Source organism: Antennarius striatus, chromosome 1 (genome assembly GCF_040054535.1).
Source record: "Antennarius striatus isolate MH-2024 chromosome 1, ASM4005453v1, whole genome shotgun sequence".
In the NCBI taxonomy this organism is placed as follows: Eukaryota; Metazoa; Chordata; class Actinopteri; order Lophiiformes; family Antennariidae; genus Antennarius; species Antennarius striatus.
Window position 1 is genome coordinate 9,077,251 of NC_090776.1, and position 24,887 is coordinate 9,102,137.

Consider the following 24,887-nt stretch of genomic DNA (forward strand, 5'->3'; position numbering starts at 1 on the left):
ACGTACCCCGTAGTCTCATTCACTTGTTACTTATTATGTTTCTACGCATTCAAAGCAATGCTGCTGCAGAGAGCACAGAATTCCCCACCAAGCCTAATTATTTCTGACCTCCTTTTCCGTACTATTGGGAACTCTTATCAGAACAATATATAGTACTAAATCAAATTAGTGGTTGGAGACACACATAACTGAATGCTGTAAGATTCACTTACTGAATCAGTTTATGTGTCCAGTTATTTGTAGGGGTTCCTCCAATCTCCTCTTTTGTGTTTTGCAGCTTTTGGTCATCTCATCAAGGTACAAGGTTCACGGTTGCACAATTTTCCATCCATCCATCTTTCACCGCTTATCCGTAGCCAGGTCGCGGGGGCAGCAACTTCAAAGGGGAGCCCCAAACTTCCCTTTCCGCGGCCACATCCACCAGCTCTGACTGGAGGATCCCAAGGCGTACCCAGGCCAGTGTTGAGATATAATCCCTCCACCTGGTCCTGGGTCCGCCCCGAGGTCTCCTCCCAGCTGGACGTGGCAGAAACACCTCCCTAGGGAGGCGCCCCGGAGGCATTCGCACCAGATGCCCAAACCACCTCAACTGATTTTGTTCTTTCGGTCATGACCCATCGCTCATGACCATAGGTGAGGGTAGGAACGAAGATTGAACAGAAGATGGAGAGCTTTGCCTTTCGGCTAAGCTCCCTCTTTGTGACAACAGTGCAGTAAAAGAGACTGCAATACCACTCCTGTTGCCCCAATTATCCGTCCAATCTCATGCTCCATTGTTCCCTCACTCGTGAACAGGACCCCAAGATACTTAAACTCCTTCACTTGTGGAAGGACCTCATTCCCCACTCGGAGAAGGCAGTCCACAAGCTTCCTACTGAGGACCGTGGCCTCAGATTTGGAGGTGCTAATCCTCATTCCCGCCGCTTCACACTCAGCTGCAAACCGGACCAGTGAGTGCTGCAGGTCAAGGGCTGATGACGCAAACAGGATCACATCGTCTGTAAAAAGCAGCGGTTGCACAATTTTTTTAAAAGAAAAATACTTTCTATCATCAAAAAGGTCTAAATAAAAAAAACATCTTTGTTGCTCTGAAAATCAACTTTCGTCTTGATTTCCATCAAGTCTTCAGAACAACACAAAGTAAAGGGATTGCTATCACATACCTTCTGAACATTCTTCTACTTACGTCACGTCGCAAAATACCCAATAGAACAGGAATGGATTACACTGAAAACTACTGAGAAAGACTTTACATGCATGAGCCAACTCATTCACATGAGTTTGGTTCTGAAATGGGACACAACCCGTTGATGCTCAGTCACATGTATTCACAACAAGGACATGTCACACAACATTAGGAATACTTCTGTCTCTACAATACTCCTGAACACTTTGTTTTTAGAGGGAGTTGAACAATAAAGTGCCAATATGACTGCCAAAACCACAAATTCCATTCATTTTCTGCTATACTTGTATAAGGGTCACTGGAGGTCAGATTGAAGGAAAGTCCATTAAAGCGTTATTTAAAACAAGTGTGTTCAGTTTGACAGTAGTTGCGTTGTGTTTTTGTTTGTAATTGTTATGCTCTTTTTTACATTGTGATTCAATCCTGTCTTAACTCGATGCGGAATAAAATATGTTTGTTGTCATTATTGTTGTGCCTGTTGTGAGACAGGTATTTCTACTTGTGAACTCTCTGTACTATTTCTGTTTCCTTACTCAATACATCAAAAAACACAACAGTCTGTTGACAGGTCTGTAGAAGGTTTGCCTAATGGTTCCAGGCTCTAGTCTTCTGTCTGGAAATGTGCTCCAACCATGTGTTATCATTTCTTAACTGAAGTGTCTAATAAAGCTTGTGAACACCCACAATCTCTACTCTTGTAATAAATTTAAATGTAGCATAACTGCATTTTAATTGGACTGCAAAACTATTCATGGGGAATCAGTCCATCACTGCTGATATTTCATGTAAATAATTGTTGTTCCTTCAAATTATAGTACAAAAGTAAATGTTTCAAATCAACTTGTGATTTTCTCTGACAAAAAGTGCAGTATGGTTAGAGAGCCTTTGGGAACAGATCTTTTCATTACGGTTTGGGTGAGAAGATAAAACTCTTTCTGAGAACATTCTTCTAAGCTGAGCCAATACCAAATACCAAAGGAACAGTGTCCTCTCCAGTCTGCAGTGCCAGCGCAGACCACCACTATAAAACTGACTCCATGTTGTCACACGTCTCCTGGTCTTCCATGTTGTATATGAACTTTGTCCTGTTGGCTGGGTTCTGGCTGATCTCCTTACCCAAATTGTCCAGAGTCACATTGGAGGCAAACAGTTCAGTTGGTGTGAGATAACCTTCGCTGTTCTTGATGTATTTCCTGTAGTTCTTTCTCAAACACTGCCATGTGGTGGTATACAGTAGGAAGGCTGATGACTTGAGCACAATGGCGATGCTGACGTACAGATGCCTGTAAGCCACGTTGTCGTACAGCATGCAGGCTCCCTTCTCCCCGCAGACGGTGCTCCAGAACAAGCAGGTGGAGTCGATGCCCATGCCGAAGATCAGAGGGGGAGGGATGAAGCCTGGATCGGGTTGTAGCCCGACAAGAGGTCAAAAGGTCAAAAAAACATGCCAGTTTGGGACAGACCAGTGAAGTTCATTTCAACTAAGGCGAAAAATTACTCTGACATTTGAAACGCGAAGCAAAATTACGAGGAAACATGATAGGACAGCAGTGTGAGAGTTATTATAGTGCAGTTAACAAAACTAATAATGAATCAATAGTTAATTTGCAGGATATATGATTACTTAACAGTGAAATATATGAAGTGAACATGTTGATTACCTATCAGCCTCAGGAGCAGGAAAAGAACTCCAAGGGCGTACGATTTAAGCTCCGGACTAACAGTTCTGGAAAAAGACAGAATCGACATAAAAGGTGTTTAGTGGTGAGTCGACATTCCATTCAAGCAAGCTAGACACCCGCACTCTATAGGTTAAGACTGATTACAGTTCACTTCAACATGGAGCAGGTTTCTGTAATTGTGCACTACAAGTGTTAGTTTATGGTATGATGATGATGTTCTACAACTGAAACTTAGATAGAGATTACACATTTAGGTAGAAATCAAAGAAATTTAAAAACAAAAAGCAATTGAAACAGACTATCAATCAATTTATTCAGAGATCAACCTGAAGCACAAAACATAAACCAATGTTCCTCCTACTTCTATGCACACCATATTTCTAGAGTTTGAGAAAAAATATGTTTCAATCCTGTTGGCCACAATTATGGCACTACAGTAAAAGACCAGTTAGATTAGTTTACAATGCTGAGCTAAGTGAGTGAGAAGCTGGCAGAGGTTTGCATGTTTACCAAAAAGGTCACCAGCAGTAAATAACCTGACTGATTTATTTCCTTTGGCTCAGCCTTAAATGCCAACAGCTCTCTCTAGTGGGCGGCTTATGTAACGCAGCAGGTCTACTCACCTGATGAGGATGATGACAGATGGTGTCTGAGCCATTGCTCCTATCATACTGCACACACAGATAACACACAGGAAGGTAAGGAAGGCCTGCTGACAGCCTGGACTGGGACACTTTCCGGGTAAAGCCACGGCATCGTCACTGGAGCTGGATATACACGTACAGCTGGTCAGGTTCTGCAGAGAGGAGGTGAAAAAGTTCAACTGTCGTGAGCACAGAGATTCAAAGCATGACTGCTGTGCTATGAGTAAAATTGTATGTAAGAATGTTTCTTCTATGTCTTCATTGTTTGCTCTGTTAGCCGCGCTACAGCCTGATTCGGAGTTCACTCCTCACTCACTGGCTTGGTGCAGCCAGCAAAGCAGGCTGAGAGGTAGGTGACTCCATTGGAACCACAAACAGGGCTCACAGATGCTGTGTAGCAGTTACAGTTACTGATGCACGCTGCCTCAGGTCGCTGCCAGGACTGCAGTGTCCTATGGTGAAGGTCAAAGGTCATGTTAGGGAGTGCATGCAGTAAGCATACGCCCTGCGTTCACATCAAACTAAAACAACCACAGGAGCAGTGATGTCCTATCCCACTTCTCTCCCTTAGAAAAACAATGAATAAATGTCATGTTTTTTCTTAAATAACCATCAAGAAAATGTTACAAATTTGTAGGTATACCTGATTAATGTAGATGCCATTAATGTGTAATTGTAGTTGTAACAAACTCGTTCTAAATATCACTATTTGTACGTTTTATTGGTTTGTTTTTTTTACACTATTCTCATGCAGTCTTCTTCTTCTTCTTTTCCTTTCGGCTTTTCCCTTCAGGGGTCGCCACAGCAAATCAATTGCCTCCATCTAACCCTGTCCTTTGCATCCTCTTCTCTCACACCAACTACCTTCATGTCCTCTCTCACTACATCCATAAACCTCCTCTTTGGTCTTCCTCTAGGCCTCCTGCCTGGCAGTTCAAAACTCAGCATCCTTCTACCAATATATTCACTATCTCTCCTCTGGACATGTCCAAACCATCTCAGTCTGGCCTCTCTGATTTTATCTCCAAACCCATTCCATCCTGCCTGTACACGCTTCTTCACCTCTTTTCCACACTCTCCATTGCTCTGGACTGTTGAGCCTAAGTACTTAAAATCCTCCACCTTCTTGATCTCTTCTCCCTCTAACCTCACTCTTCCACTTGGGTCCCTCTCATTCACACACATGTACTCTATCTTACTGCGGCTAACCTTCATTCCTCTCCTTTCCAGGACAAACCTCCACCTCTCTAGCTTCTCCTCCACCTGTTCCCTGCTCTCACTGCAGATCACAATGTCATCTGCAAACATCATAGTCCATGGAGGTTCCTGTCTAACCTCGTCTGTCAGCCTGTCCATCACCATAGCGAACAAGAAGGGGCTCAGAGCTGATCCCTGATGCAGTCCCACCTCCACCTTGAACTCCTCTGTCACACCTACAGCACACCTCACCACTGTCTTACAGTCCTCATACATGTCCTGCACCGCTCTAACATACTTCTCTGTCACTCCAGACTTCCTCATACAATACCACAGTTCCCCTCTGGGCACCGTGTCATAAGCTTTCTCCAGATCTACAAAAACACAATGCAGCTCCCTCTGGCCTTCTCTGTACTTCTCTATCAAAATCCTCAGAGCAAATACTGCATCTGTAGTACTCTTTTTTGGCATGAAACCATACTGCTGCTCACTTCTGCCCTTAGTCTAGCTTCCACTACTCTTTCCCATAACTTCGTTGTATGGCTCATTAGCTTTATTCCTCTGTAGTTGCCACAACTCTGCACATCTCCCTTGTTCTTAAAAATGGGCACCAGCACACTTCTCCTCCATTCCTCAGGCATCTTCTCACTATCTAAGATCCTGTTGAACAACCCAGTCAGAAACTCTACCGCCACCTCTCCTAGACACTTCCAAACCTCTACAGGTATATCATCAGGGCCGACTGCCTTTCCACTCTTCATCCTCTTCAATGCCCTCCTCACTTCATCCTGACTAATCTTTGCTACTTCCTGATCCACAACAGTCACCTCTTCTACTCTTTGTTCGCTCTCATTTTCCAAGTTCATCAACTCTTCAAAGTACTCTTTCCATCTTCCCATCACATGCAGTGTTGGACAGTTAAGGCTTTTTGCTTGTATTTTGTTCAAACTAGGTCAGGTTTGTCACCAGTCAGTAATGACAACATGCTTTACAGTATAGTGCTTTACAAGTACTATAGTACTTTGTAATGAAATGAAATAAAATGAACTAGTACTATGGCATTATTACACTATAATTACTTCATGTTCTGATCTGATTTTCAGCAGAAATGGAACATACTGCCAAACTGCAGTGGGAAAGATTTGACATGACTTTTTTTTTTTAATATACAAATGTTTGTGGTAATTATCTTAATGGCAACTGATGACGTGACGAGTGGCGTTCCATTTCCAAGATAAAAGACTTCAAAATCGACCCACCCCTTGTAACTCTAAGTGGCAAGTCAAAAAGACAGGGGCTCTCTACAAACAAAGGGTAGAATTATAAAGGAGAATTGAGATTGGCTCTCATCACTTAGAGTAAATCAGCACACAATTCACACAGCGAAACATGATGTAAAAGCAGCTGTCAAATGCATAACACAAATGTTAACAGGGATCCTCATTGTGATGCAGAGCATTGCAAGCAAGTATCAGTAAATTATGTCATTCAAGGTATCCTATAAAGCACGGTTGGACGTTTATAACTGCTGTTTGTCCTCTGAAGTTGTAGCAGTGGAGAATCGTACAACTATTAAGGGGCAAGAAGGCAAACTACTTGGACAGGACAGAAATATTACGTTTTGACAAAATAATGCAGCCCAATCGGAAGTTTAAAAAGCAGCTATTAGCAGTTATTTGAGGCTGACATTATCTGTGATGCAACACAGAAGTTAAGTAATTGTGTTATTTTGTTGTTTACAAAGTGCCGCTCAATGCATCAATAAAATATCACACTAGACGATGATGCTGCTGTGTAATGTGTCATGCCTCTTACTTGTGAGACACCAGCTTGCTCTCCAAAATTCACACGCTGAGCAACATTTCACCAACATCAATATGTTCAGCTCTAACAAACAAAGGCAATGTGCAGAAGGGTCTTCAGTAGAGGACTTTTGTGTACTTTTGTTACACAAAGAAAATAAGCATAGTTTTATCTCTTTTGTATGATTCCCATGATGTAAAGATAGATGATGCATTGGTGTAAGCAGTGAAGAGCAGGAGCTATGTGTATCTAGAGTTCAACAAAAACGCAGTTCATGTTCATGGGATAATCACACTTGGAGATGCAGCATGCTGGAAATATTCCTCCACATCGGGGAGTTCTCTACGTACTCATTGCTATAGGCGACGGTGACCCCGGCCACCGGGCCAGTGTCGCAACCCAGGAAGAGAAAAGAGACATAGCATGCAGTCGACACCAGGTTGACCAGCATGGCCATGCGGACTGCACCCAGAGCTGACAGGTTCAGCTTCTTCACCAACAGCCCCCCGAGGAAGATGCCCAGACAGGCACAGGGGATGGCCGTCATACCTGGGGTGACAGAAAACAACCGTTTTAACAGTTGTTCTATAGTTCATTAGTGTGTCTCTATTGCCCTGATGCCTTAATAGTAAAATAGTGAAACTCGGGAACTAATATAATTATTCCTCCACTCAGATTACAGGATGATCACCTACCTAACAGCTGATTGGCCGAGGAAGTTGTAAGGTTGAACTGCTGCTCCAGGTATTTTCCCAGGAAAGCAGCAAAGCCAGCAACTACAGCAATCTCCATGCAGGCTGCCAGCGTGATGCAGGTGAACACCGGATTAGAGAGAAGGTGCCTGGTAACTCGTGGGATTACTGGAGAAAAAGTGCATAATAATAATTAACATCATGTCATAGTTTTTAAAAATGAGAAAGTTAGAAAGTTTGTTGCAAGGGGGCAAAAGAAAGACATTTCAACAAAAGAATCAACACAATGGAGAACAGCAGATACTAGAATATTAGATTAAATAACACCAGGACTAGAGAAATAAAGGAAAACATAACTGGCAAAACCAGAATAAATTTTTTTTACAAATGCTGACACAGTGAAGTGAATAAATAAGTGTAGAATACCTCATTTAAATATAGCTGACATCACCTAAAACACAGGTGGAGGACTTCATCCAGCAGAATAATTTACTGACGTCTGAGATGTGTAAAGTATGAAAATGAGAAATGTACAGAGGGCTGGTGCATCAATGTTAGATTGAACTCTCTCTACTTTGGGAATAATCTTCAAGTTCTGCTGTCCAGTCATTGTAAAGATCAATATCTAAGCATGATGGCTGTAAGACATGAGGGAGAACAAAACAAATCTCCCTTCTTTGTGTTCCTTACCTCTCAGATGCTCACAAACTGAAAGTCCACTGTTCATATCGAAACCATGAATGGTCCCGTTGGGTTTAGCGCCCTGGTACTCCAGGGTTAAGGAAGAAGGCAGCATGGCCTGCTCACTCTCACCCCCACCATCCATGTCCTGCTCGTCCAGCGCCTGGGGGAAGCCGAACATGAAGAGGGCCGACAGGAAGAGTAAGGCACCACAGAGGAGGAAGCCGCCCCACCACGCCCCGATCCACCGAGGATCGTCTGGTGTGATATCCAGCTTACCTGGACAGAAGGTGAATTTGCCACAGTTGGTGGAAGGGGAACGATTTTGTAATGTACAATTTTACAGATCAATTTCAAGGAGAGGGCAGCAGACATACATATCTATTATTTTGCATTGCATATTGTTTGGGGGTTTTACCCACCAGAGTCAATTCAAGTGTAGCCAATGCAACTCACTAGTGTCGATGAAGACGGCATCAACATAGACTTTGGTACAAACAGAACCTAAGATGAAGCCACAGGCTGGGCCAAACACGAGTGTTGAAAATAAAATACCTGCAAGACAAAAAACAGACAGAAAAGAGAGCAAAAAGTAGTCATTTAAAATGTAGTAGAGCCAATATTTCTGCCTTGGATTCATGAAATTAATGCTTCTTTTCATTTTTAAAAATTTAGTTTTGGAGTAGTGTTACAGCGATGGGAATATTTTAAAAGTAAAATAAAAAGTCTCTGCACCGGTAATAAAGTAGATGTGCATTTCCCCTCTTCTGTCACTAGAGGGTAGTGTTGTATCAAGAGTCTATTATAGGCCCTTTGACTATATACAGCATGTGGTAACATGTAGCTTCCAGCCACAGGGAATCCTGACTGAGACAAAGCGTGTTGCACTCAAAAAAAGATTGAGTAGCTATTGAATGAACTCCACAGGATCTTGAAATTCATCACGTCTCCCACCAGCAAAATTGATCTCAGTCTAGATTATACAGCAGGATCATAAATAGTCACACGAGAAATGGGATATTGATGTACCGTATTAGCAGTGGGAAACTACCGATCCAGTAGCTCTCATTTATTTTTCTTGAAAGCATCATTTTTTTTTTTTGGCTCTAAACTTTAAACATTACAAGCAACAGCGGACTATATGTGTGGCAGTAACTCAGTTAGTCTGGCTGTTAACCAAGCCCAGAGCAAATTGTGGTCTCCATTTGACAATCTGTTTCGGAACAAAAACATGTCATCTGTATTTCTTTTTACCCTTTCTAAAGCATATTTGAGATTTGAAATGAAATGGAAGATATTTCAACACATGAGCGGCGCCATACTGAACAAAGACACCAATCCAGAATCCTTGTGACAGGTTTTCTGTGTGTCTAACCACCAAAGAGTCATGACTGTACGACAGAAGTTTTTATTCATATGCAGGGTGGGGGTGGGGGTGGGGGGGACTTCTATTATTCATTATATTAATTAATTAGGAAAAGAGAACCCAGTGAACACATTCACATTACCAGTTTTCACATTTATGTCTTCAATACGAAGCTAGTAAAGTAAAGTAATAATGTGTGATAAAAACCAGCAGACATGATGTAGTCCATGACGACAGTCCTCTAAAAGAGTAACAGCAGCGCATATCAAATCTGGCGGGTTCAAAGCTTTATTGGAATTGTGGGATTGCAAATGTTAAAGTAGAATTACCGACTGAAACAAAAACAGGCCCATCTACTTTGTTACTTCCAGGTTTCAGTATGTTGAGTATACACTTGTGCCGGGCCCAACAGTTCCCTGCAAAACTATCCCAGCTCATCTGAATTATATTCTCAGCTACACACTGGTGATCCATGCACAAAATGCTGGTACACAAATCCCACAATGCTAAAGACAGAGGGAAAAATCATCCTCTATCTGTGTCTTCATCCACAACATTAAAATGGGTCTGTTCTGGCACACACTCCATCCCCCCCACAAAGTTTTATGGAAATCCATACTGTAACTTTAGTGTAATCATATTCATCACATAGAATCAGACACAAATATACTGGCATCATGAGATACACAACACAGTGGCAGCCTCAGCTGCACTCTGACCAACAGATGTCCATTCAGGAAGTGTTCGTGAAATCACTGAAGGCTTGAAGTCAGGTAAAACACACACACACACACACACACACACACACACACACACACACACACACACACACACACACACACACACACACACACACACACACACACACACACACACACACACACACACACAGGGACCTAGCCAACGTTATCTAGCGAAACAGTGGATAACAACAGTAGCAATAAACATGATGGAGATTTACGCTTCTGGTTAGCATCACCGCGCCATGGCAACAACAGAGAGCAACAACAAAAGAGCCACAGCTGTCAAGAAGAGCACTCAGGCTGATACCAGTCTGGGGTTTGGACACAACAACTCCACAGCGACCCTTCATGGCTGTCAGAAAGCAGACCCAGAGTGGAGCTTTAACCTCCTTAGATATTCCTAACAGAATGTTTCTGACAGGACGGTCGCATTCGCAGGTAGGAAAGAGGATGTTTTTCATTTAACTCAATCTTGGACTTTGATGACTAAAAATAATTAGTACATTATAATTTCACAAAATGCAAACATAACCTGCAAAAATGTTGGAATTCTGGTGTGCACACGTTTTTAAAAAATCAATTCTAAATGTTCAGAGAATTCACTTTAATGTACTTTTAAGTGCCAACAGAAGAAGAAGGTAAATCTGTCTGGATTGACTAACTTCACCTCACATTACCTTGAATACCGAGAGTGTCCTCAGTTAGGTGGAGGAAACTGTCAGTCCCACGTGTGTCACCACACAGGTGTTCGGTTCAATGCATTCCAGTGTTTAATTTATTAAGAACAGTCAGTCAGTCAAAACATCTAATTACCTACATATTTTAACAATATTTGTCCAGCACTAGTTATGCTTTACAAACTACATCTCTCAGGTAGAATATAGCTGTTAATGACTATATTATATGAGGGTGGCAGTAGCTCGGTCCACTGACGGCTGGGGACTGGAGGGCAAGACCCGTGTCGGGTAAAACATTTCGGAGTGCAAGCTGGCAGTGGAGACGTGTCACTTCAACTCCTCAGCACAGTTGAAGTGCCTTTGAGCAAGGTATTGTCCCCTTCATAAGTTGCTCATTGGGGGCCCACCATGACAGAGCCCACCAGGACAAATAATTTACATGAAGGGATTAATAAAGTAGATAATCTTAAATTGCTTCCCATGTTTACCAATTTGTCTTTCCTTATAAGTATTTCCACATTTTCTGATGACAGACATAAAAACCCCCACAGATGGTTGTGAAACTCTTGTCATAGGTACAGCGGCAGTGGGAAATTTATCAGATTTATGTATCTAAAATAATGAGAATCCTTTGTAAATTAATGGGTAACTTTGTCAAGCTATTGAAATAATGACCTAGTTAAATCAAAATGATGACTTATCCATTTCGCTAATTGCATTACTTTGAGGTAGCGCTTATGAATTTGAAACACCGAATCTTTCTTTCAGGAAAGTTCATAAAATTATAATTATTAATTAGCATTATCATTACTATGACTCATGATGTTTTCATCTCATCGCATCAACAGATATGGCGTCCCACACAGATCATTAGTTAGCACAGCACAAGATGAATCTATTGACACCTGTCAAACATACACTGCCGACTGTTTTAGTGCATGCAATGCCTCACAGACATCCTTAGCATGATAAAATACCTCCAGACGAGTGTTAAAAAATGTAATTGTTCATTGCTTCAACATAAACACACTTATAACACTTATGTTATACCACATACTGTTGAATCTGTAACAATAAATACTCACAAGACCAGATATAAAGATCAAGTTACAGTCCTAGTGCACAACAAAACAAGAGATTATTTCCTGCATGCTGCCTTCTTAAGTTTCGATGAATTAAGTTCATGTACCCAGATAAGTAATTTAAAAATGACATGGGAGCTTGAGGAGCAACTTAGAAATGCCTATAAGCCTCGTGTGTTTAACCCAGACATTTGAAAATGACGGGTGGACTGAAGCTGAGAGCTTCTGAAGATTGACATGTCCTGCTGACTGTGAGATAGCACAGTTAAGAGAGTTCACTATATAATTAACTATATATACTGTTTAATAATTTCAGTTCTCAGTAATTACTAAATAAATGATCTAAATAACTACCATGGGGTGGCATGCTGACACAGTGGATAGAATTATAACCATACTATATTTTACTATATCTGTAGTTGCATTTGATTGTAAAGTTTCCTTAATTCATTTTTTTAAAACTGGTTTTACGGTTAGATTTCCTGTAAATGTAATTTTCCAACAATGCGACATAAAAGCCGTGGTACATACAGTATTCAAAGTCTTCCTGGCTCACAGCCTGGGAACTTTGAAGGTTCAGTATCTTTGCTGTTCCTAGGAATGCTGATCTGTACAGGATTCTTTTTAAAAATTACAATAAATTAATGATTATCCCCGTGGTCGTTTTTATGATTAATATGATTACCCTATTTTTGATAAAAAATAGAATAACAAAAATAGAATTGCTCACTTGGCATTGTTCAATAAATGGCACTCTGGCAAAGGTGCTCCTAAAAGCAGCACCCATAAACCATTCTTGGTGGTTCTGATCAGACAGTGTGCTGAGTCACCACCCAGACCCTCCTCCGCTGTAGGACAGCAGTAATAACTCTACTGGAGTAAAAACAATTTGCTGCAGTGGACTCTGAGATCGCAGCCTCACAGCGCTTCATTACATGCATTAAAGCGATGAATAGAGGCTAAGGTTTGAAGCTGGCAGAGAGACGCTGACCCAGCGGCTTTAGAGCTGCACCCCCCAGGCTGCAACTGCTCCTTTATGGTAATGCTATGTCCTATAGGTTACTGTGCTTTACACCCCATTACTGGAATATAATGCACTGTTGCTGAAGAGATCCAGCTCTTCTGCTGATGGCCAGACTTTATTGAGGTAGAATTGCGCATTCAACAAAATAATAACTAAGAAAAATTTAGTGGACTAAATACAATATGCAGATCAGTACATGCTAGTTAGCCAAAGAGTTCATCAGCTTTCAATTCTGGGTATGAGGATTTAAACATTAGACAAAATATGATGGTTGGTTTGGTTAACTGCACATCAGAAAGCTTGGAATTAAAACACTGACACTGCTGAATCTATGAGGATAGAGTTTGGCAAAGGAATTGTATTAGAAAATTACCAAGATCAGCAAGGGAACATGACCACATTGTTTAACAGACCGATTGTCCATGTCCTGAACTAACTTTGTTATATATATCAGCGGGCAAATATTTTCTGATTAAGTAAAGCAAGTAAACACAAAGTTCTGCTGAGGCTTAAGGGAGAGTCTCTGGTTACTGATCTTATAAGATTTGACTTGATGATGCTTGATGTAAATTTAAATACATAAAAGGGATTAATCTTTTCTAGAGTATATTTGGAGGTGAAAATGATTGGATGGACCACATATGAAGGGACTAAGAAGTTGTCGGGACTATTGAATCAAAAGCTCAAATCTAAACTTTGTGGTGATTCTAGAACAGCTGAAGGAATATTTCATGCTCAACCAGAATGACGGTCGAACCAAAAGACAAACATCATCAGCCCATCAAACACCCTACTAGCGCTGCTAAAAATAAATGTGATATTTGAAAGGTTAAAATTACAGTATTTTCTTTTCTGAAGAGGACATTGTAATACATGAACCACAGATACTTCAGAGGCTATTAATAGGATTTACAAGCACAATGACATCTATCTATTGTGCATCTCTAAGAACTTGAAAAATGTCAAGCAGTTGAAAATAACACTCTGACATTTCCAAAGGCTCACAATAATTTTTAGAATATACTTGTCATCCGTAAAGCTTAGTAATTTCTCCACTTGTGTGAAACCTCTATGCCGCTTCGCATTATCCCATTACACAACTGTAGTTACAAATGCAAAGTAGAAACTATTTTAGGCTACATCACTGAAGACAAACAATATGAATACAGTACTGCAGTCCAATTGAATAGCTGCATTCCTGTTCCAACGCTCTATAAGTGCTACAACAAGTACTACAGTTAGCTGCCTTTGCCTGGGGTATCAGTCAAGCAGTTGAACACGATCAATAATCCATTTACAGTCCACCTAAACATTATACTACATAATAACAGAGCTCAAGCAGCCACGGTCAGTTTATTAAAAAAAAAACTACGTATGTACATAGTTTTTATGTGGATCAACATTTACCGTATGCATGCAAACATACATCATATGGATTTCACTTCAGGCCAAAGCCAAAGCATTTGGTACACACAGTGATACCTCTACTTACGAATGTCTCTACTTACGAAATTTCTCAGCAGGAAAATATTAGCTCTACTTACGAAAGAAATTTCGACTTAAGTAATGTAAAAACTGAAGAAGTCTTGGATGAGAGACGAAACGTCGTCAAGAACTTTATTAATGTCCAATGGATCGACTCAACAGCTTTTGGATAACCATGACCTGGATGACTGAGAACCTACACAGACACGTAATGTAAAAACACAGTATCGGCTTATACTTGAATCTCCCACAGGTTCCTGAACGCAACATTCTCATAGCTGCTCTGCCATTGGCTATTACCTATTACGTATCTTCCTGGCATCCCATTGGCTTAGAGGGATGCCACTCCACCTCTGTGTGGAGTTAGATCGGTGCTTATGGAGTGTTCGGTATTCGGCACTCGACCCGTGAGGTAGTCTGATAGTTTTGCGCATATACAATAACTTTTTGAGTACGTATTCACTATGGACCCCAAGAAAATGACGGAGAATAGAGGAAAAGAAAAGATGAAAAAAAGAGTTCTTTTGTCCATACAAAAAAAGCAAGAGATCATAGAAAATCATAAGAAAAGGATGCGTTTGGTTGATCTCGCCAAAGAATATGGCCGTAGTGTACCTACAGTCGCCACGTTATTAAAACAAAAGGAAGTTTAAGGAGTTTAAGGTATGCGTGGGTGGTTGGAGAAGTTCAAAAGGAGGACTGGAATTCACTCTGTTGTTTGGCATGGTGAGATAGGAGCGCATGAACCAAAGACGGCAAAAAACAATGGGGACAGCAGTTAAAAGGTAAATGACCGTCATTATTATTCTTTACTCTGTTCTTTATTTTTTACGTTATGCACAACTCTCATTTATTGTGTAGTAATCTAAATTTAACATGTATTTGTTACATGTTTTGATGCATTTTTATGCTTTATAAAAGATTTACGTCTGAATTTTTGTGGGCTTGGAACGGATTAGGGCATTTCCATGGAAAACGTGTCTCTACTTATGTAATTTTCTACTTACGTAATTTCTTCCAGAACCAATTAATTTCGTAAGTAGAGGTACCACTGTATATTTATTGTGTGATGTCTGCTGGATTCTAATAACTTGGGTGCTTTCCTGACTTTCCTGTAGTGTCGTCGTGAGGTTCACATTAACGGCTATGAGTGACTGCTACATTCCCACCCTCTTGCCTGATCATCCACTCATTTTGTGTGTGCCTTCTAAATAAGACTGTGTTACTAATGATGCAAAGAATAAACTCTGATGACCTTCTCAGTGTTATCTACAGTTGTTATTCAGTCAAAACTATAAATTTGTGTATTATTTATATCAAGAGCAAACCTACAACCTTGGTCTTACTTTGTAAGTAATAATTAGAATGTTACCATTGATCATGCTGTAATAAGGTGACGATAACTGCAAACATTAGAGCTGTCAAACAAGAGGAGCTTTGTTTTGCACTTTCTGCATAGACTTTAACATTTGACTCATTGGACTGCAATGTATGAGGAAGCCTCAGTATGTCTTATATGGCTGTAGGCTCATTGCATCACACAGATCATACTCTTTACTGGTTGTGCTGTAGCATGTCACTTCTGCATTATTGACACTTTTAAATGAAGTTGAGTTTGCTTTAAGTTTGCTTTATGGCCAGCAAACTGAACAAGTCTTTCAATTACAGTGAGGAGCAGAAGTATTTACACCACCTGTGATTTTGCAAGTTCTCCCACTTAGAAAAAATGGGAGAGGCCTGAAATGTTCATCAAAGATGCATTTCCACTGTTAGAGATATAATCTAACGGGGAAAAAAAATCTGGAAAACAATCGTGTGATTTTTTAATGATATATTTGTATGTTACTGCAGTTCTGCAGTTTTGCACCTATGAGAATCAGCAATAATTGTGACTCTCAAAGAACTGGCAATCCACCTGAAAAAAGTTCACCTTTACCCTTAACCACCCACCCACCACCCCTTTGAGCTCATCAATGTCATCTCTGCACCCCACAGTCAGTCACAATCCACCTGCTACTATGGGGAAGACCAGAGAGCTTTTTAAAGGCACCAGAGACAAAATAGTAGCGCTCCATAAAGCTGGAAAAGGCTATTGGGAAGCACTGCTGCAGCAATTGTTCGAAAATGGAAAACGCTAAGCATGACTGCTAATCTACCTCGGACTAGGGCTCTCCTCGTGGCGCATCACTCATGATGAAGAAAAGTGAGGAATCAGCCCAGAACTACACGGCAGGAGCTGGTCAACAACCTGAAGAGAGCTGGAACCTCAATTTCAAAGGCTGTTCTACTGTTGGTAGAACACTAAGGAGTAATGGTTTAAAATCATGCATTGCACAGAAGGTTCCCCTGTTGAAGTCAGCACATGTGACGGCCCGTCTAAAGTTTGCCAGGGATCATCCAAATGATCCAGAGGGGTCATGGGAGAAAGTCATGTGGTCAGATGAGACCAAAATGGAACTTTTTGGGTGTAAACTCTACTCGTCGTGTCTAGGGGAAGGATAAGTACAATCCCTAGAATACCATCCTAACCGTGAAGCATGGGGGTAGAAACATCATGCTTTGGGGGTGTTTTTCATCAAAGGGGACAGGACGACTGTATTGTATTAAGCAAAAGATGGACAGATTTTGAGCAACCACATCCTTCCTTCAGTCAGAACATTGGAGATAAGTTGTGGCTGGATCTTCCAACATGACAATGATCCGAAGCACACAGCCAGGATGACCAAGGAGTGGCTGCGTAACAAGCATATCAAGGTTCTGGAGTGGACTAGCCAGTCTCCAGGCCTAAATCCAATGGAGAATCTTTGCAGGGAGCTGAAACTTTGTGTTGCTTTGCCCGAAACCTGACAGATCTAGAGAAGATTTGTGTGGAGGAGTGGGTCAGAATCCCTGTTGCTGTATGCGCAAATCTGGTGAAGAACTACAGGAAACATTTGACCTCTGTAATTGCAAACCGAGGCTTCTGCACTAAATATTAGCACTGATTTTCTCATGGGTGCAAATACTTATAAATCATTGAAAAATCATACAATGTGATTTCTGGATTTATTTATTTATTTTTTAGATTATGTCTCTAACAGTGGAAATGCGTCTATGATGAACATTTCAGGCCTCTACCTATTTTCTTAGTGGGAGAACTTGCAAAGTCACAGGGATGTAAATACTTTGGCTGTACATCGCCTGCTCCTAGATCATTGTATCCATTAATATAAGAGAGAACATAGAGAAGTGAGTGAATGCCTACTCAACATGTGATGAACAGCATGTTGGTACACTGATGTGATACAGATAGTCTCATCCTGACGGATTTGTACCATGACAACTGCTAAATGCTGCCTGCACCCAGATCATTAACGATCATCATCATCATCATCATCATCATCATCATCGTCATCATCATCAGTTGGGCAGTATGGATCAATCGAGGCTGAAGATATAGCCCTGTCACAGTAGTCTCTTCATTCAACTGGTCTGTTAGGGAGCCTTTGCAAAGCAGCCTCTTAAATATTTAATCATATGGTTAGACTTTTGCTAAACATATTCTAACTACAGTATTTGTCTGTCATGCTGCTGTTACTTCACACATCAAGCTAAAAATAATGGGCACATCTGTTCTGGAGAAATACTACAAAGCAGCAAATGATGAATGTACTCTATTCAATTACTGAGCCACAGCAGATGACCCAGCAGTCATACTGCATGAGGTAACCAAGGCAATCAATAAACTTGGGTTGCCAGATAAAAAAAAAAAGACCTCTGTGTATGTAGCAAAAGCAGTAGGTTGAGGGATGTTGTAAGACTAACAGTTCCTTACAGCGCTATAACATAATGGACATGAAACCAAATCAGAGTCAAGATTTTGTCCAAAACGCAAATGCAAAATACTTTATGGTTGAGTTAAGACAAACTTTTGGTTGAATGATTGGAGTGTCAGATACAGGTCCATCACAGGGATAACAAATTAACACAACCAGATGTTTACAGGCAGTTCTGACACTTTGATTCAAACTGAAATCACAGTCATTTGTTCCCAGGTTGGAACAATTCATAAATTGTTTTGTAATTTAAGTCTGTCACATTTCATTAAGGGATTTCCTGAAAGCAAATCTTTCCCAACTTTACACCACAGTGTAGTTTTAGGCTTTGGTTTAGGAACCAGTCATACTGTTAGCCTCCAGCAGATTCAGCCATCATGCCCAGGCCTCACACTAAATATAAAATAATCTTGTGTACCTGTGGGCACCTTGATCTTAAAATAAAATTGACACATTATTATGGTGAAGCAGCAGAAAGTAGTAACATCACTGACCAAAATGCTGACTGACTAAATGCTTTTTAGAAACTGTATTAGATAATAAGATGTGTCTTCAAAGGCCAGTTCACAATAAACATTCTACTATTCTCTAAGTGTCATTTAATCAACTCATTTACTAAAATCAATACTTTTCTGCTACAAACTTGCACATGCATTAATTTTTTGATTGCCCCTCTGTTGCTGGATGGATGGACATCACAGAATGGATCTTTTGGAAGTGTAAGAACGTACACGAATAATTATTAGATCCTGTCTGAATGTTGAGGGACTTAACATAATGACACTGCTGAGACTGTTGCGTAAAAGGCACAGACAGTGGGAAAGCATCACTGTTATAGATGTGTCTTAAACACATATTGATGATGGACTTTTTCATACTCCCGCACGACTAAAAATTGAAGTTGGAATTGTCACGACCCAGTCTGCCCGATCTACAGGCTGTGACACATGTGGATCTATTAACAGTGGCTTTCCTCTTGCCACTCTTTGCTAAAGGCCAGACTTGTGCACACTAATAATTCTGTGTTTCGCCCATCTGAGCAGTGGATTTCTGCAGTTTGTCCAGTTAACATAGGTCTTTTGGATGCATCGCTTACCAGCACTCTTCTCATTTGGTCTGTAAATTTTGTTAGACAACTGTGTATTGGTAGGCTTGCAGCTGCCATAGTCTTTCCATTTCTGGATGATGGAATGAACAGCGCTCCATGTTCAAAGCTTGGGAAACCTGTCATCTGTGTCGCTTGGACTTCATGATGCTGTGGCTCCCCAATGTTACCCTCTAATCTCTGAGGCCATCACAGAACACCTTTGTTTAAACTGAGATTAGATTACACACAGGTGGGCCTTATTTAGTTAGTAGGCCAACAAACAATAATCCTGTAATCATCAGGAAACTTCTGAAAACAACTGATTTCACTCAGAGAAAAGGGGGCTTTCATACTCAATTTATAACAAATATAGTCATGTATATTTTCTCTGTACTTGAAATTTTTGTGTTACTTTGTGCTGTTCTTTGAAGTAAAATTCCACTAATATACAAAATATAAGTTTATCATAATGTGATGAAATGTGGAAAAATGCAAGGGGTATGAATATTTCCATCAGCCACTCTAAGTACAACTCCTTTGCACCTTAACTGTAGAACATTTAGCAAGCATAATGACTTGATAGGATTGTCAGTGTGAGCCCCCCCGCCCTTACCCCCCCCATACACACACGCACCCTGCAATCCATTTACCAGCCATGTATCACTGTCACACTGTTGCCACCATTAATTGCACTGCTTATATATACACGTATACCACTGCTTGCATTGTTTGACTGTAACGTGTATTTCTAAAACGAACACTGATATTGACAATTATTATTATTTCATTGCTCATTGTGTCACAATTATTGTTATTATTATTTATATATTTGCTAATCCCTACATTCATTTTTTATATATTTTAATTCTTCAGGAAGCAAAATAATTTTCACTGTAAATGTGACATTAAAACTGGATTTAATTTGAAATAGGTAGTTAAGGGATGTTAGAAGTGTGGTTATGGTATACAAACATTGGATTGTATTGGGCCAGTGATTAGTGTACGTAAATCTTTTTTTTTTTTCAAATAGCAAAGAAACATTAAGTGTAACATCTAACATCAGGCGTGCTGAATGATTTGGCCTCTATCCAGGAGGGGGAGGGTATGTTGCTGTGCAAGGCTTGTTTGTCCTCCCTCTCCTCCACCCCCTTCCACCATCCCTCATCTCCTTCATTCTCAGCGCTGCTGGCAGAGACTGTTCAAATCAAAGCATGTACAGAACAAACCACAGGCCTTCTCACCCTGCGAGAGGTTTGCACTGAAATGCAAGAAAGGACGTGGTAACCAGCCAAGATCTAGCAAAGACGGCTTTGAGGAGAAATGACTTGTCATACTGTAGGCAATAATTCTGAGTTTTAATTCTATATTTAGAGCTTTTGAGGTACTCATTTTTGCAAACTGATTAATCTAAGAGACGAGGAGATGAAAGAAAACACAATGGTTCTCAGTGAACAATCAACTACACGTTGACTTATTGCTGCATCAACTCTAAGGATTGATGGTGATTATCCTGGTCTACATTATCGTACAATAATCAAATGTTTCAGGATTTTACAGCAGAAGGTGAGCAGACATAAGTGAAAGGCATATAGGCCAAAGTCACTTTAATATTCATAAAAAAATATTTCCTGTTATCACATTAACTTACTGGTTGTCATTAAATTATCGATATGTAATTGCATACATTTTAACATTTACATTCTATATTTTAACTATTATGAAAGGGTATATACAGTAGAAGGGCATTTTTTCTCCAATCCTCTGTCTCATTTTTCCATCTGTCCAAACAGAGCTATGCTACAAGCAGAGAGAAGAACACCATAGCCTCTGTGCTTGTCTCTGTATTGTTGCCTTGGCAACTTTGGTAGACAAGCTCTAATGTGTACTATGAGGACATTGTGGTTTCTGCTGTCATGATGAATAAAATCCTCTGCTGGTAGACACCAAACATTAAATTAAATTACTAATACTGTTGATTGCTTTGCTTTTTTCTGCAGAATCACACTTGTAAATGACCCACCTGCCACAATGATAATGGAGACTTTCCATCTGAACTTAGTCAGCACTGGTTAGCAGTAGTCCAATCTTAATCTTAATTTCATTGGATTAAATTGTATTACTAATAAGGTGTATATACAGTATCTACAGTATAATACTACTATAATGACTGTTTTCTCATGCATTCTTTCATTCGTTCATATTGCCCTATAATGTTTTGTACGTACATGTTTTCTATGTATATAAAAGTTTAATTAGAATAAATGTTCTATTATATTATGCCTCTGTCCTTGAGAAAGGGCTGTTACCCCTGACCACTCCACTGTAGCCACTCGGTATAACCCTAGCTGTATTATCTGTGACAGAAATGTGATTAGATTGTTCCTGAAAAACAGCACTGCTCTCAGTCAAATTTAAATTAATGACGGATCTTTGTGTCTGCATATGTGTAAAAGAACATAATTTTAAAATAGTTTTACATTTTCACATATGTTTACTCACTTCCTTACTTAGTAACTATAAAAAAATTAACTTTCATGAGTCATTTCATAATGGATCAGATTCGCTCACCTATATACAGGGAGGAGTCCTTCCTGTGGACGTGGTCATCGATATAGGACACTCCCAGAGGCTGGACAGGAGTAGCTCCAATGCCCAGCAGAACCTGGGCTCCGATCAGCAGAAGGTACATCATGTTGGTGTTGGCTCTGTTGCTACATTTAAACCCAGAGTCTCTGTTCTCTGACCTGGAGATGTTGGAGCAGACATCCCTGCCGTCCTCAGTGGGCCATGAGTCACCAGCCTCGTACTCATACTGATGAGTCAGGAACTCCGGCAGAGCTGAAAGCAATGCCCCCAGTGCCATGACAATCCCACCACAGCCAATCAGGCGAGGCCTGTGAGCCTTGGCGCCAAAGTAGCTGACAAACAGGATGAGGGCCAGGTTGCCAATTTCGAAGCTGCTAGCTATGACGCCCACATCTGCACTCTGGAGGTTGAAGCGTCTCTCCAGAGTAGTCAGAACACTTACCTGAAAAGAAAGACAGAAAGGGAGTGAAAATACTATACAATGGTTTTTAAAAAAAACTGTGGGACTGCTAATGGCATCACAACCAATCAAATCAACTAAGGCGACATGAGTTTATTTTCATAAATCAATGGTGCATAGTTACAACACTAGTAATTACAGTAAAATCTCTGGATTTTACGTGTTTCATTTAAATTGTGCATCAAATAACTTGGGGCAATGAGCTTCAGGTGTTTCTCAATAAAAGCAGGGATGAAACAGCCATCTGCCACTGGAACAACACCGGAAACCTGTAACTGGTGCACAGTAGTATGGTTCCTGCAGGATGAGCAGCATCCAATGTCTTCATCCCCCTCTCCTCCACCAAGAACATGCCTGAGGCTAGCCTGATGCCAACCTTGGAAAAGAGGATATGTGCATGTGTGTGGCTTAAGGCAAGGGCCTCACATCTGTTCTCATTATCTTGCAGACATAAACATGCTGTAGCAGCTGTGTTCTGTGTTCCTGATGAAGAAACTCCAGGTAGATAAAATCTACAACTTCCAACAGATGAGATGTGAACTGATAAATATTTGGCATAGTTTTATCAAAGTGTGACTTTATGGGGTTTTTTTTCATTCATTCATCTGCATTACCCGCTTTGTCCGCTGTCGCGGGTGGCTAGAGCCTATCCCAGCTGACTGGGGGTCTGAGACAGGGTATACTCTGGGCGCAATGCCAGTGCACTGCAGAGCCACATACAGACACACTCACACCTATAGGCACTTTGGAATGTTCATCCACCTGAGGTGCATGTATTTTGGAAGTGGGAGGAAGCCAGAGAACCCAAAGAGAACCCACTCAGACATGGGGAGAACATGCAAACTCCACACAGAGCAATACTCATAGTGGGAACTGCTTGCCTGTGCGGCGACAGTGCTACCCACTGTGCCACCGAGCTGCTAGACTACATTTTTTTTATATCAAATTAGGTTGACATGTACGCTTTTTTTTTTAAACACTGTATGTGTGAAACACTACGTCACTGTATCGCTGCTTTATAAATTCCAGATTTTGTTTTTACAGAATTTAAAATGTTGTGAAGCCTCATAGAAAAGTGAAATCAGCAGTTTGATAAATACAGTCTGAGTCATGCATGTGCTTAGCTAACAGTAATGATCGTCAATCATTAGGGCCTGGCCCTCCTTATTTCAAGGCGAAAGTGCCACCAACAAAGAAGGAGACAATGAATGGTGTGAATTAAAATGAGACAGAGGGTGAAAGATGATGCCAAACAATAATTTGCACAGGACTGGATGGGCAGCACTTCTGGTGCATTTGTCTGCAGCAGTTTTTGCTTAAGGTGCACTTTTGTCTAGTATACTGCTTTAAAGGAGGAAGTTGAATTCCACAAGGTCAACACTAATGCACTTTACTTTGTGACTGGAGCAGAACACATCGAGGTTCGGGGAATTTATGAATCCGATCATTTTTGATTCTGTCTAGCCATGAATTCAAAAGATTCAAAATATCTAATGATGCAGGAAACGTTTGTTTTCCAGATTCTAGGATTTGGTCGGGTTAGGGAGGACCACTATGTATATGTAGAGACCTGAAAAAACATGGTTTTTTTTATAATAGGACACTTTTAAAAAAAATTAAATAGATTTTCAAGTGGTTGGTCCAACTCTGTCAAATAAAGGTAAACATGACAGACAAATACATTAATAACTACTGTACTTGGTTTTGGCCCTCTACCAGTACTCTCGCTGTATTTCAAATTCAATACTGGTATTACGTAGATGTAGTCTCGATAAGTGTCATACTGATTGTTTACAACATCTTCTCTTTTTTTAATTAATTTTTATTTTTAAGTTAATGAATATGTGTCCTACCGATTGTGTACATCTTATCGTCGCTATTGTCTTCTGGCCTCCAAACTAATTTAGCCATTTGTCCATCTATTGATAATATACCCATTCTGTCATGTCACTGCTTAAAATAACACATTATCTGGATTGAAGTGACAAGTAGCTGTAATTGAAAGGTTTTTTGGTGATATTTTGGAGGATACTGTTCCCCCTTCTGTTGGGAATCACAATCATAAGCATCACCAATGTCCAAGGCCTCCTGCATTCACGAGGCCAACGGGTGCAGGAGCTCACAGAGTCGGCAGACTCCATCAAGTCCCCGACCAGCGTTTCGTAACCTGCTCTCCAACAGCCCATCCATACACGCATGAAAAATCCTCTAACTATAACGAGGAGCCTACGGCCGCCGTGTCGCGCTTTGTGTCATGCAGATGGTGCATTGGCCTGATGGATATTACGCAGCGTGTCATCAATCAGTGGAAGCACGGCGTCCCATGGTCGCTGGAGGATGTGATTACGTTAATGTGATCAGAATAATGTGATTATTAACCGCATCAGAGAAAGCACTGCATCGTTACGCACTGTCTGACTGTGCCGGCTTGAAGGGCGCTGCGTTAACCCGATGTTACCTGGGGTACACCAAGACACGGTGATTCTTCGGACTAACAGTCTGTTGTGTGGAAACTCACCAGATACGCTCCGACTGTTCCCTGTGCCAACATGAGAGCACATTCAGACACCAGGAAAATCTTAATGTTTGAAAAACACGAGGTCTTCTTCTGGTTATCATCCTGCTCCGGGTCGTCGGTGCTGCTTCGCTCTGTGCAGATCTGGCTTTTAACCTGCAT

At 40.7% G+C, this 24,887-nt stretch overlaps 1 protein-coding gene across 1 annotated transcript; it reads right to left on the reverse strand.

The window, feature by feature from the left end:
* Window positions 1–1,413: 1,413 nt before the first annotated feature.
* Window positions 1,414–24,887, reverse strand: LOC137594973 (solute carrier organic anion transporter family member 3A1-like). The gene is made up of 10 exons (XM_068314745.1): window positions 24,729–24,887; window positions 21,733–22,192; window positions 8,342–8,440; window positions 7,895–8,164; window positions 7,208–7,372; window positions 6,863–7,061; window positions 3,829–3,964; window positions 3,492–3,664; window positions 2,848–2,912; window positions 1,414–2,584 (listed from the first exon to the last, which is right to left on the reverse strand). Exons 1-10 carry the CDS (start codon window positions 24,885–24,887, stop codon window positions 2,208–2,210), a joined length of 2,103 nt encoding a protein of 700 aa, XP_068170846.1. The 3' UTR covers window positions 1,414–2,207.